The sequence below is a fragment of the Cydia pomonella genome, chromosome 12 (genome assembly GCF_033807575.1).
Source record: "Cydia pomonella isolate Wapato2018A chromosome 12, ilCydPomo1, whole genome shotgun sequence".
In the NCBI taxonomy this organism is placed as follows: domain Eukaryota; kingdom Metazoa; phylum Arthropoda; class Insecta; order Lepidoptera; family Tortricidae; genus Cydia; species Cydia pomonella.
Window position 1 is genome coordinate 8,888,676 of NC_084714.1, and position 12,978 is coordinate 8,901,653.

At 39.1% G+C, this 12,978-nt stretch overlaps 1 protein-coding gene across 1 annotated transcript in view; it reads right to left on the reverse strand.

Moving 5' to 3' along the window:
* Positions 1-3,664: 3,664 nt before the first annotated feature.
* The window catches only part of LOC133523465 (ataxin-1-like), a 36,572-nt gene continuing 27,258 nt past the window's right edge, over positions 3,665-12,978 (reverse strand). The window contains exons 2-4 of the mRNA XM_061859064.1: positions 9,301-9,692; positions 8,797-9,030; positions 3,665-8,504 (exon numbers count right to left, since the gene is read on the reverse strand). Coding sequence (XP_061715048.1) covers positions 8,205-8,504; positions 8,797-9,030; positions 9,301-9,684 — 918 coding nt within the window. The 5' untranslated portion in view covers positions 9,685-9,692 and the 3' untranslated portion in view covers positions 3,665-8,204. The remainder of the gene's footprint in view (positions 8,505-8,796; positions 9,031-9,300; positions 9,693-12,978) is intronic.

The window sequence follows — 12,978 nt, forward strand, 5'->3', positions numbered from 1 at the left end:
AACCAACAGGGTGTCGCATTCAGTATAGATTAAGGTCAATGATGCAGGACCCGAAAAACTATTGATTTAGCTCCCATATATGTTCAGCCAAAAATAATGGTCTGACTACATAGTGTCAGATATGTCTAAAATAGTGGTTGTAAATATGCTGACATATGAGAAAGGGACTGTTTCGCAAGCGCGTATCTGTAAAATTGGCAAATCAAATAAACCTACAAATGTTGCAAACTATTTACATTTAAATGATAAAAATAAATTTTGTGACAAAAATATCATTTTTGGTACAAATTTTTATTGCTAACTGTACTTTTTTGCCATATTAGTTAATACTCATCGAGACAATTCTAAATATCCCAAACACAATTGGGTTGCGTTGTTTCATCACGTAGTTCCTATGGTCACCCCCTGTCTTCATCGTGAAATTAGCTCGATGGTACCATAATATTGCATTGTCACCTGACTTATATATGTATGCAAATTTTCAGCTCAATCGGAAATCAAGAAGTGGGTCAAATCGAGCCTCCATAATTTGACCCACCAAATCAAATAAAAGCTTATAAAAACATATATGTTAAAACCAATTGTGGTTTTCCATCAGAGAAGGCTCCTTATGCTTCATCTGCATACCTTTCCATCAGAAATGGAGCATAAGGATCCTTTCCTGATGGAAAAGTACTTATGTACATGACGAAGCATAAGGATCCTTCTCTGATTGAAAATTTAAATAAACATTTGTGCAACTGAGGATTAACTCAATGTAGTTAAGTGAAATGATGAATTCCGCTCTTGCGGCTTTTTTTAACAACTTACTTCTGAATATATTAACCAACTTCAAGATTTCAAAAGGAGGTGGTTCGCAATTCGGTTAGTATGTTTTTTTTATGTTTGTTACTTCACAACTTCATTTCTGAACCTATTTTGATTTTTTTTTTAATCTTTATATATACAGATTGGTCCCGTTTTTGGCAAAACTCAACTGTAATGATGGGATCCATGAGAAATCGAGGGAACTCTTCAAATGTGAAGAGCATACATATAGTTATTTTTGTATTTTAATCAACAAATCAAGCATTTACATTTAAAAAGTGACATTTGATGAAGTGGAACTGCTGATGATGATCAGAATGGAACTCTTCAACGACGCATAGTTCACGTTTGGCGATTTGTCCTCTTCGCTTTGTTTGTGAAGCAAATTAGATTTTTAAGACAAATTTTGTCAAGTCCCAGTTCTGACGATGTGGTCCATGAGGAATCGAGGGAACTGTTCAAATGTGAAGAGCATACATATATTGATTTTTGTATTTTCATCAACAAATCAAGCATTATTTATATTTAAATAGTGACATTTGATGAAGCGGAACTGCTGATGATGAACAGAATGGAACTCTTCAACGCCGCATAGTTCACATTTGGCAATTTGTTCTCTTCGCGTGTTTGTGAAGCAGTTAGGTTTTCAAGGCACATTTTTGTCAAGCTTGAGTTCTGATGAAGTTCTATAAGGAATTGAGGGTACTTCTCAACTCTTAAGCAAAGTTATAGCCGTTTTCATTATTATTTCATGCATGGTGTGAAATAATTTACTTTAAATACAGTCGAATACCCTATTGCGGGTATTTTACCAGTCAACCAGGAAATCTGAAATGTGTCAAGGTGGGTGCAGTGACAAACCTTTTACCTCCTTTTCTACATAATTAGGCGTAGGACGCTGTCTTTTTTAATTTCATTGTATGAAATCGAAAAATCAACAATAATCTTTCTTTCACCTGTCTCCCTCATTGAAGTCGGTTTGTTTTTCTTAAATATTATTTTATGTACACGGTTCTAAAATGTCATTATATTTTTTCACCACGCCAGCTAGTAAAGGCTCTTTTTATTCTTCAAATACTAATGAGAAAATCGCATTTTGTCTATAAGAGTGGCGAAATAAAGATATGCAAAGGCCGTGCCAGGATAAGCTAAGTGACTGCCCCCTCGAGTTTAGTTTTGTAATTTTTTATGGCTGGTGTGGTAGCAACCGCAGTTTCCCCAAATAAATACGCCGTGTAACATAAGTGAATAAAAGTGACCATAGTCATAGGTAAGTTCCTGAAATAAGAGGTGAAAAGACAGCACAACTCAATTTTCTGAAATATCTGCATGAAATGTACTTAAGATTAAATTTCTCTAAAATAATAGTGTATGTTTTTAATCCGGGATAATGAGATTATATGATGCCTTAGAAAGAGTGCATGAGCTGTAGGTTTGGTGGCAGCATAGTAGCATCCTGTTTATTGGCGGGAAGTACAATGCACAAGCGTGCGTGAACTGTAAAGGACAGCACATAGGCGTTAAAAGTTTTCTATTCACGTCACGAGGTGGCACTATCCAACGTGCTCGGTCTCTGTTGTTTAACTGGCGAAGTGCGCGCTGCGCGGTGGGAAAAGTGATGATTTTGCTCCTCGTCGGTAAATATTATAAAGCTCGGATTTTATCCTAGGCGACCTAATATGACTTTCGAGGTATTAATTTGATCTTCTCCGTTCTCCTTCAAGCGCCTCATTCGGTAATTGCTACCAACGAGTACAATTTAATCTTTCAAGCATTTAAATCAGGTGGTGTAGTTAAATTAACAAGCGTATTATGGTCGAGCATAATGGGGGTATATTATAGAAATTGTTTCTTACGTGCTGTCAGAGAATCACGTTTCATGATTCATGACATAGGGAACGATTTGACCAAAATAGCTATAGTATGTTTTTTTAATGACGTAATGAGTTTTAGGCCTGTTATCCTAATCTGTTAATATTTTGAACGCTTTATGTCATAAACACGCATCACTCAAACGCCAAGCCGGACGCTAGGGAGCTAATGTAAACCTTACTTGAAAGTGTGACGGTTAATTTGACAGCGTACGTCATAACACCTATAGTTGTCCTTGGCGGGGTGAGCACGATGGCACACGACACCTTTAGGGGTTCTTGGCGTTCAAAGGGTTAAACAAAAGCCATTGTTTCTTTTATATGAGCGACCAAATCCCATATTACCTAGCCACGTGGCAAAGCAACAATGTCCATTTAAAAGCAACTGTATCGTGATAGTATTAAGGTCCAAATCGATGTAGTAGCAAATCTATGAGCGCTCGCTTACATTGAGGTGGAAAACATGTTATCTCGTATGAGATGTTTACATATAGATTCGAACCTTAATACTATCATGATACAGTTGCTTTACCAAGTTCCTACTCGGGAGCCAACCACTTGCATAAAAGAAAAAAAGACTTGTTTATCAGATTAGGGTCTAAGGCGTAAAAATCATTTCAACAAGTTCATACATCTGAGAGTAAAGACCCTGAAGCATAAAGAATTTCGTACAGTCGCAATCAGATGTATCGGAGCGGCCAAGGCGCTCACAAATATCTGAACACACCTTACACACCTCTATTGTTAAGGAGTTAGAGTGCGTGCTTACATATTTGTTAACACCTTGGCCGCTCCGATATATCTGATGGCGAATGTGCCCCACCATTTCTTATTTCTATCGCACACATATATTGTTGTCCAGCATGGGCGGGACAGCAATATAATTACGCGCGTGCGATAGACATAGGAAATGACGGATCAATGTACGAAATTATTTGTGCTTATCGTCTTTAGTAGATTGAGTTGGTGATTGTAAAGAAAACGCATTTGTAGCAAATATTCAGTTATACATATTTTCTCTTCTTTTTACAAACAGTTAACTTATTTTAACACATCTCGGTCTATAACATTTTCCATTTACATAATCTGAAACAGTACTCACTCCGCTATACAATAAAATATACATATATATTTTGCCATTCATCATATAATTATATAACAATTTTATATTTATTTTTCTATTACATAAATGACACAACTTCTCCAGTAAAAGCATCTATCTGTATTTCTATTTTAATTTTCAAAGAAAATCCTAATGATAGTTGATTTTGTAACAAATTTGTTATTTGACAGTTTCACACAATCTAAACCTGCTTTTAAATTGGATACCATGTCGATTTTAACCAATAATAGAATATATTAATCAAGAATTAATCATGGATATAAATAACGTATATAAAGACAGAGGTATTCCTTTATAGGACATTCGTTAACTTGACCAAAACAATTCAATATAATAAGAAATCTGTAAGATGGCACAATCTTGTGTCGGAAGTACTTGGTTAGTTGGGAAGGTTTATTTATACGAACTGTGGAAATCATGGGCCTATTCGACACGCTCTAACTTCTGTCTCCAAAAGCGGTATCAAGGCTGACCAGTGTGTTCACGCTAAAATTAAATACATGTATTTTTGATATAACCATAAACTAAAAAAAAACATCGGTTTTAGCGGTATGAAATGATTCTGAAATTTTAATTTACTCTTAACCACAACAGAATAATTAATTTTTGATTTTTTCGAGCGCCAATATATTTCGTACACGGTGATCTCTTAATTGTGACGTCGCGTCATAATGACGCAATAATGATACATTGCTTGCTGATTTATTTATTTCTTCCATTTTTTATAAAACATATGGAAGTGTGTTAATTAAAGCCTGAACTAACTAAAGTACCGTTTGATTATGTAGTCGTATCAAAAATTCACGCTGTATCAAAAGTCTGCAGCGGCATAAATGAATCATCATATTTTGATAAGAAATTTGACCTTCATGGTACTTATTACCCATCTTCCCGACTCGAATATTTATTTTGTGATTAAAAGTTAAAGCTTGACTCAATACCGATATGATAAGGTCAAAGCGTATGGAATAATGCCCGTTAACTATGTTGGCAACGACGAAACACGGCACTCTACACATGATATTCTATTGTCACCATGCAACGCAGGTCGAGTCATTCGTGTACTTACAAAATAATGTCTATCTCTGTCCCACACGTGGATCAATGACTTGCTACAGCGCCAAGATGGAAAGAGACAATTGCAAGTATTTCTACGTTTTATTTCTATCTCAATGTATTGCCGAAAGTCGGTCTCTACGTTTGTACATTCATACAAAGATCACACGATCACAAGAATAGTGATCATTTCTCTACGTTGGAATTAGAAAGTATAATTAGGTATATATGTATCTTATTGTCGACAAGCAAATGTTAAAGAAATAAAACGGAAATAAACTTAACGATGAATATAATATATAATTTCCTGGCCTTGCCACATTTACAACACCCGTGACATTATAACGCAGTCAAAGATACAGGACCAAAGTTTCTGTTTAATCATTATGATTTATATTACGCCGAAAATAGCAAGGTATATCTAATGTTTTTCAACGCGAAAGGCAGAAACTTTGTTCGTGTTTACAAAGATGAGTCGATCGGCAGAGCAGAAATAACTTAGACCTGCTTGAAATCCAGCTTAGGGCTCATTTACACTATCATCCGCATTTGATAACAGATTTGGCCCAGTGTAAACGTGCCCTAACTCTGGCCAATCATGATTTTCTTCTAAATTTGGGAACTCGGTGCAAAGAAATCAAGTCATTTTGCTCAAGTATGATTACCTCATGTATAATATTGTTTCTCACTTATAAATATAGTATTTGGATAGATATTGTCTGATCATAATGTAAGTTGATGGAAAAATATAACTTTCTTGACAGCAATGGTTTTATAAATGTTGCGAAAACTACTCCATATGAAGTAATTATTGGATGTAAATACAATAGTTAAAATCGATTCTGTATATTTAATTTACATTGGCTTGCAATTGTTATAATACATAGAACATACGCTAGTAGTTCAAGGGAACAAAACTCTGAAGCTGGTTTGCAATATAAACTGATACATTTAAATAGATTGGAAGAACTTTGATTCTGCCAATTTATACTCAACATGTTTCAAATATCGGGACATTAATGTCGTATGAATTTATCGTGCTTGACTCGTCATCGTCAACGAAAACAGTTTGTATAGCACCCTTCATTGAAATTAAGTTAATACTTTCTGAATTGACAATTTTGGGAAATAATACTTTTGTAAGAATTTTTGTACTAATCGAGTCGAGCGACTTGCTTGGAAGAGGAGCGCAGCGCGTCGCGCCGGTAGCGCCCGTTCACTAAATAAATGCTCCTTCCTATATCATAATTTAAGTAATATCTTCAAAGAAACTACTATCCCACAACATTCAGTAAAGCGTCCCAGTCTTTTTATAAGTTTATTTTCATCAAATTGAGATCTTGTTGTCGACTTGTTGGCGACCGGCCGCGGCGCGCGCCGCCCGGTCTCAAGTTTGTGAGGTAGGCTTAGTCATGATCTAATGAAGCGCCTTGTTAGAAAATACCGATTAATAAAATGAGATCTTTCATTACAATTACAAAATATAATAATAAACATGATAAAACTAGTATTACATACATTATACAACAAATTATTAGCTTTTTATCTACGCTCCGCCGGCCACTGCCTCAGCCGTGTCCGTGTGCGGGCGCGGTGCCGGGCCGGCCACTAATAATTAACATACAATTAACAAGCACGTAAGATTTACGGTACAATGAAAGAACTACCCCGTGTCCCGCGGGCCAGGCCCGCCCAGCATGGCAAACATCCTTGTACGCATATCATTACACTCAAAATTATACCTACGTATTAGGTATTCAGTTGGAAATCCATGTGAAACTACGATTTATATTATGCAAATAAAAATAAACCAAATGAAGAACGGTAAATATTCACTTAATAATATTTAAAATTAATTGGATTTTGATATGGCCTTTGCATTTGTCGTTATTTGGTATAACGATATACATATGTATAAAATCACAGACTCTACTTGTTTATGTATTTCGTTTGTTTCCTTCAGCGAATTTTTTGAGTATACGACATCTATATAGCTCCTTACCAATTACGCACTTAGTACTCTAAAACATATATTTCCTTTATTCAAGCAATACTTCATATCTACTCTGACCAATAACTACAAAATATCACAGACTGTGTGTTTATTATGTATACAACAATCTTCTCATAGAAAAGTTCTGTGTATTACACATGGACGTCTAAAAACAATAGAGATGACATCTAACAACGTCATAATATAGGTACATATATATTTTATTTTTAGAATAGATATTATAATGTATAACACGATCAAATTATTTGTCAGATAAATTTGCCGCCACCTCCAAGTTCGGTCCTTACTACAGCCAATAGGGGAAGTTGTAGCAGGGTTTGTATGGTTGTTTGTTTCGCGAGCCGGGATATGTCTGTCACAACCATGGGAGTGGGCTACGTCCAACTGAGTAAGATTGCTTTTCTACCACAGGTGCTTACAGACCAGCTGTGTTGCTAATGATGTGTATGATCCACTTAATCATCGAAGTAGGTAATGTTTTTTTATTGAAGGATTGCGAGCTACCGATGAAAGCTCTAGAAGCGAGTTAATCGCATTTACTCGCTCAATTATGCTAGTTAGCTCTGGTCAATACCGTCATTGAGTCACATATTTTTGTAGTTTAGTTGTGATCTCGTTTATCCTTTAGCATTGGCCACCTATCTGGTGGAAAAGCAGCTTCACTCACAGTGAAGAGACAAGGAAATCCATCCTCATTTAGAAGCCCATAGCTACCCTACCAAACATTCATTGTACCTTTGTTTAACATAATATGCAATGCCGTCTCGACAGACTGGCGATTTAAAATCTCATTGTTTATCACAAAATCTAACCTACTATAAGATCTGGTAGAAACATACACATTGTTATTTTTGTGCTCATTAAGTTTTTCGGTTCTCACTCCAATATAATTTTAAACTAAATAAAGTTTGATTAATGATTTGATTTGTGTCGGTATCTATATATGTGCAAAAATATTTTTTATGCTCTCCTACGCATCGCGCAAACGTTCGTTCACATATTTGTGATACATTTAGTTAGTCATGGAGTGTAACATTGAACTTTGACCTAAATATCATAATTACATACATATTTACATTGTCGTACACATACGCGACAGAAGCACCCGACAGTAAAAAGCACCTAGAGTTCCCGATAGTACAGCGGACGGTCGCGGCCGCACGGGCACGCGACTCACTCACTGGGTTATTGTCACTATCACGTGAGAATATTGCGAAGCTGATTTCGTTAGATAGCAGGAAGATGAAGCGTTCGATCACTAATCCAGCTCACAATCCGCGTCAACTACGGGAAGAAACGAACTAAACGATAGTTTTAGAGCGATCACGACGCTTCAGCGTTTCTTTGGAAGGGGGCGGTCGTCCTCGAGCACGTCTGATGCGGACCACCGCCGCTTGCGAGCGTCTTCCTTAACGCTGAGGTTCTCCGGATGCGTCTGGGGAGGCGCAGAGGAGGGGTGCGCGGGGAGGGACGCGGAAGCGTGCTTCCTGGCAACTAGAGACACGCAAACGTCGCCTACTTGCAGTCGTTGGACGTGCAACCCGTACCGCGCCAGCGTGCGCTCCGGCTTGCAGGACGCCCAGCCACGCCCATACACGAAGAACGGGTGGTCTACGGTCGAGTCCAGCTCCACCTGGAAACGAATAAATGACATATTTATAATTAACTTATTAAGACGGAATAACAAATACGAGTATCTATTTTTCGTCCAGACCAAATTTAGTGGTCGAAACTATACCGACGTCTATACTAATCGAAAGTCTTCATTTCTCATTTTAGAATTTCTCTCAGTCACTAGCTAGCCTATTAATCAAAGGTGTCATGTTTAAAACAAGTTTCAACAGCAAGAGAGTTGATAGAATCATCAGATTCCTTCTAAGCACCCAGAAAGCCTTTTGGACATGAAATGTTATAGAAGTAGGTACCTGTGCCCGGTTCCTATCGTACGTCAGCGTGAGCGCGAGCCGGTCGCCCCGCTCGTCAAGCCGTAGCAGCGTGCATTGAGTCAGCGCCAGGTCACCACTGTGCTCAGCGCTCATCACAAAGTCTTCTGTCCTCATCTCTTCGACGCGCCGAAGCGAACCATCCTCGAGTCGAATGAGGGCACCACGGCAGAAATATGCCGCAGGCGCGCCGCGCTCCGGTGAAATTGGCGGTTCCTGAAATTGATTAAGGAATAAATTACAAATTTGGCTATACACGTGTCACAAAGCGGAAAACGCAGTATTAATATTTCTGAGCCGTGCACCGTGACTTAGCATCGTGAGATGTTTTGGGTCTTTTAGGCGAGTGACAAATATGAAGACGCTAAAATTCTAATTAATGTGAAATTGCTTTTGATGTAGGCCAGAAAAAACAAGACTATTTTGCCGTTACGTCTGATATTTTGTAATGCAAATGACAGACTTAAGAAAACATTAGCTACTTACGTCTCTGTGGACAGGAGGTAAAGGCGCCGGCGCAGACACTGGTGGTGAATGGGACGCCGGAGCCGGCGGCACGAAGCCCGACGTGGGCCGGTGCAGGGGATAGTTGGCCGGCGACTGCGGCGCCCGAGGGCCCGCCCGGTACAGATTGTACGCGTACGATGGATGAGGGAGGAAGGTTGGATAGCTAGGGAACGAGGGAGACTGGGGGGTTGGGGGCGCAGGCATGTCGCGCGGGCGGCGCTGCGCGTAGCGCGCGTAGGGCCGGGGCGGCGGCGCGAGGAACTCGGGCGTCATGCCGGCCGGCGGCGGCGGCGGGTACAGCCCCAGCGGCCCGAGCTGCCCCAGCTGGGCCAGCGCCTCGCCGGGGAGCCTCGCCGAGATCATCGGACGCGCTGCAACAAACAACACGACAGGTTACATGATGAACACACAAAGTGTACACGGCATCAGCATTAGGTATAATTAAACGATTAAATATGGCGCCAACAATTGCCATTCTTTAAATAATTGTCACTGGTAGGTACTTATCTCTATTATGAGTTTTCTATCTTTCTTGTTCATTCCGATGAAAAGCTCAATTCACTAGTTTCCCTATAAAATTTATTAAAACTGATAACCTCCTATGATCATGATCATGATGCATAAGTAAGGCAGTAGGTAGAGGAAAATATCTACTTAAGTCTAAGAGAGGCCAAAGTTCAAGTGTGAACTAGAAACAATGGTAGACTACTTACAAAACCAGACCGAACATTAAAAATATCTTTGACGAGAATCATTGTAGTTTCACAACTTGGCGCGAGACATAAATACTTAACATCGCAATATAACTGGCCAAATAAACAATTCCTACTCTAGACACGCAGTGAAAGGAGATATAACAATTTATTTACACTCAATAAAAACAGCATAATAAAGCTGTTACGATGAGTCTGCTCGCTTATCGCAGCTTTCAAGTTCTATATTTATTAAACTTACATTTATAGGTGCGTTAAATTACGAACATTCAACATCTGTTAGATCCTTGAGGCGAAGTGTACACGAGATAAGAATGTGGGGCGGCGCGTCAGCGGTATAAATAGCTTATTCACGTAAAAGTTTAATTCAGTATGCACGACTGGGCTTGATGAGAGATGCGATCTGTACGTCTTAGGGCGCCTTTGTTCCTAAACAAACTCTGTGGTTCTTAATTAGACGCGTATTCATATTTGATATAAATATCGAACTTTATAATGAAAAAGACTAATGACTATATCGATATCGTTAATTGGAATATCGATATCTGCTAGATGTGCCTAACATTAGTTTACCTTTTCCTAACCGCGACACTAATGCATTTATGAATAACCGTAAGGCGTCGGAATGAATTGACTCGTGGCGACACATGGTTCATGTTTATGTTATACCTCTGATCTGCCTCCCGAAGTGTCAGTAAATTTGAGAAATTCATATAAAAAGACAACTCAGCTGGTGACTCAACGAAATACGCAGGATCGGTTGTATAACCGGTTGAAAAAGATGTTTTTCGATAACCATAAATTCCCGGAATGACTCGTATCTAAGCTACCCTTAATAAAATACGGGTAGGGAGATAAACATCCATTCAACTTGAAAACTGACAAGTAACGAAGGGTCTCATTAACACAATCAAGGAGTGGTAAGGACGCATTCCCTCACGGTGATAATTCGAAGAACAAAGATGCAGCCGGCCGCACCTGCGCAAACAAACATTAGATCTCGTACTCCTGTGTGCCTATTGTATGTTTACAATGCGGTCGTATAAGGAGTATGTATGCGTTCTCTCTTGGAAACCGGCTTGCGCTCAAGTACTTATTTGTAAAAATCATAGAAAAAAACAAGAAATGGGAAGTAACAGAACGAGTACCTTTAGGGGATTTACTTCTCGCTGCGTGTGTTTTTAGTTCTTGGAATTATACCTGTATGGCAATATGTCCATATTGCCATACAGGTTTTCAGTAAAAAAAGAGGTGTATAACCGATTACTATCCCTTTTCACGATTGTGCACTTTTCAGTCACGGGTTAGTTAACCCGTCCTACATAGTTATGTAGGAGATATAGAAGGTTTCTGTCTAACATCAGCTTCGTTAGAAAGATAGCCTTCTGTAAATAAGTACTATGTACTATTATCCATTCTGAGCAGCGTGCCTGCCTATAATGCCTTGGCATTAGGCAAACTGACAAGCGATCTTTTGCCAGAATGTTGGCTCACTTAAGCTTTCCGACTAGGCCTTTCCGGTTTTACGACTACAACTCCCTACAGGCCTAACTACTGATGTTATCATTCCCCTTAAGCCTGCGAGGCTTACGTAACGATCAGACGACAGCGCCCCTTAGGTAACACATCGCAGTAACTTACGGGGCATATTATCTAAATAGTTTTGTCCCCCTATATATATCACCCACGCACTGTTATATTCGGACATAACATAATAAATTACTGTGTAATTATCAAGTCCCTAGACCCTATTACGTAGTTATCGCTTTATTATTAGCCAACGGTAGCTTTCTAGACTTAGTCACGAAATAAACGACCTTGATAGCTTAGAAGTTATAAAAAACATGAAGAAATTTAGCTCTCAAGGATTTGCAGCAATATTTAATTCGATTAATGAAGGCAACAGAAATAATGGGCAAATTAATTTTACGTGATATAATACCATGTTGGCAAGGCAACTGTATGCCAAAGTATGTACGCCATACGCGAACCCGTTTTTGTGCAAATTTAAAAGGCATCATGGAGGAAACATCGCAACTTCATTGTGTGCAAATCTGAGTCACACAGATGCGGTCGTGACTAAGCCGTTAAAAATTCAAGCCAATTAGCCGGTGGATACCGCACTCGGGGTGGACGGACTATTTTCAGATGATTCGAGGAACACCTAGCACATTTTAAAACTGTGAAACAAATCTACTCTTATCCATTCGTTTTCCTGTTTAATTGTATCGGGGAAAAAGCAATTTCTGTAAACATTTTCTAGGTTATATGAAAACTTTTATGTAACACATTGGACGCTCAGGCTTGTAATGCACTTCAGCGAGCGTTTACGAGGGTGACGTGTATGCAATGTTAAATAGAAGGTAAAATTTCTCGCATCTTTTACATGGGTCGGTATGGCTACAGACACGCTACAGAGTAACCAACATGTAGGTGAAACAGATTATACATGTCATGACTAGTAATTAAATTATGGAATAATACGGAGTAAAGTGATAAAGGTAACGCAAGAATTAGCTTACGACAGACCGCGAAAGCGTGCGCTACAGCAAGAAGCGAACAACCGTTGCCTGGCACCAATAAATATATCTCACAGCTTCGGAAATCGTAATGGCAGTGTAACACAGCAGCAAGGCCGCGGGTTCGGCGGCCGCCGGCAAAAACTCCGCAATGAATGGCAGCCAAATTCCCACCGATCATTGCTAATTCCATTAGCGATGTACCGCTCTCACTTCAACGAACCAGTATAAGCGCTATAAGCTTTAAACTTACTTCTGGCAAGTCTGGGTTCACAATAATACTGGTCGGTGCTTGCGATGAGCTGTGGTTGGAATAGGTGATCTGCGCGAAAACAGATTACATCAGCGTCGCGGGCGCAGCCAACAATCGCCTTTCCATTCAAGCGTAACGCGGGTCGCATATTGTGGCAGAATGCTTTACTAAT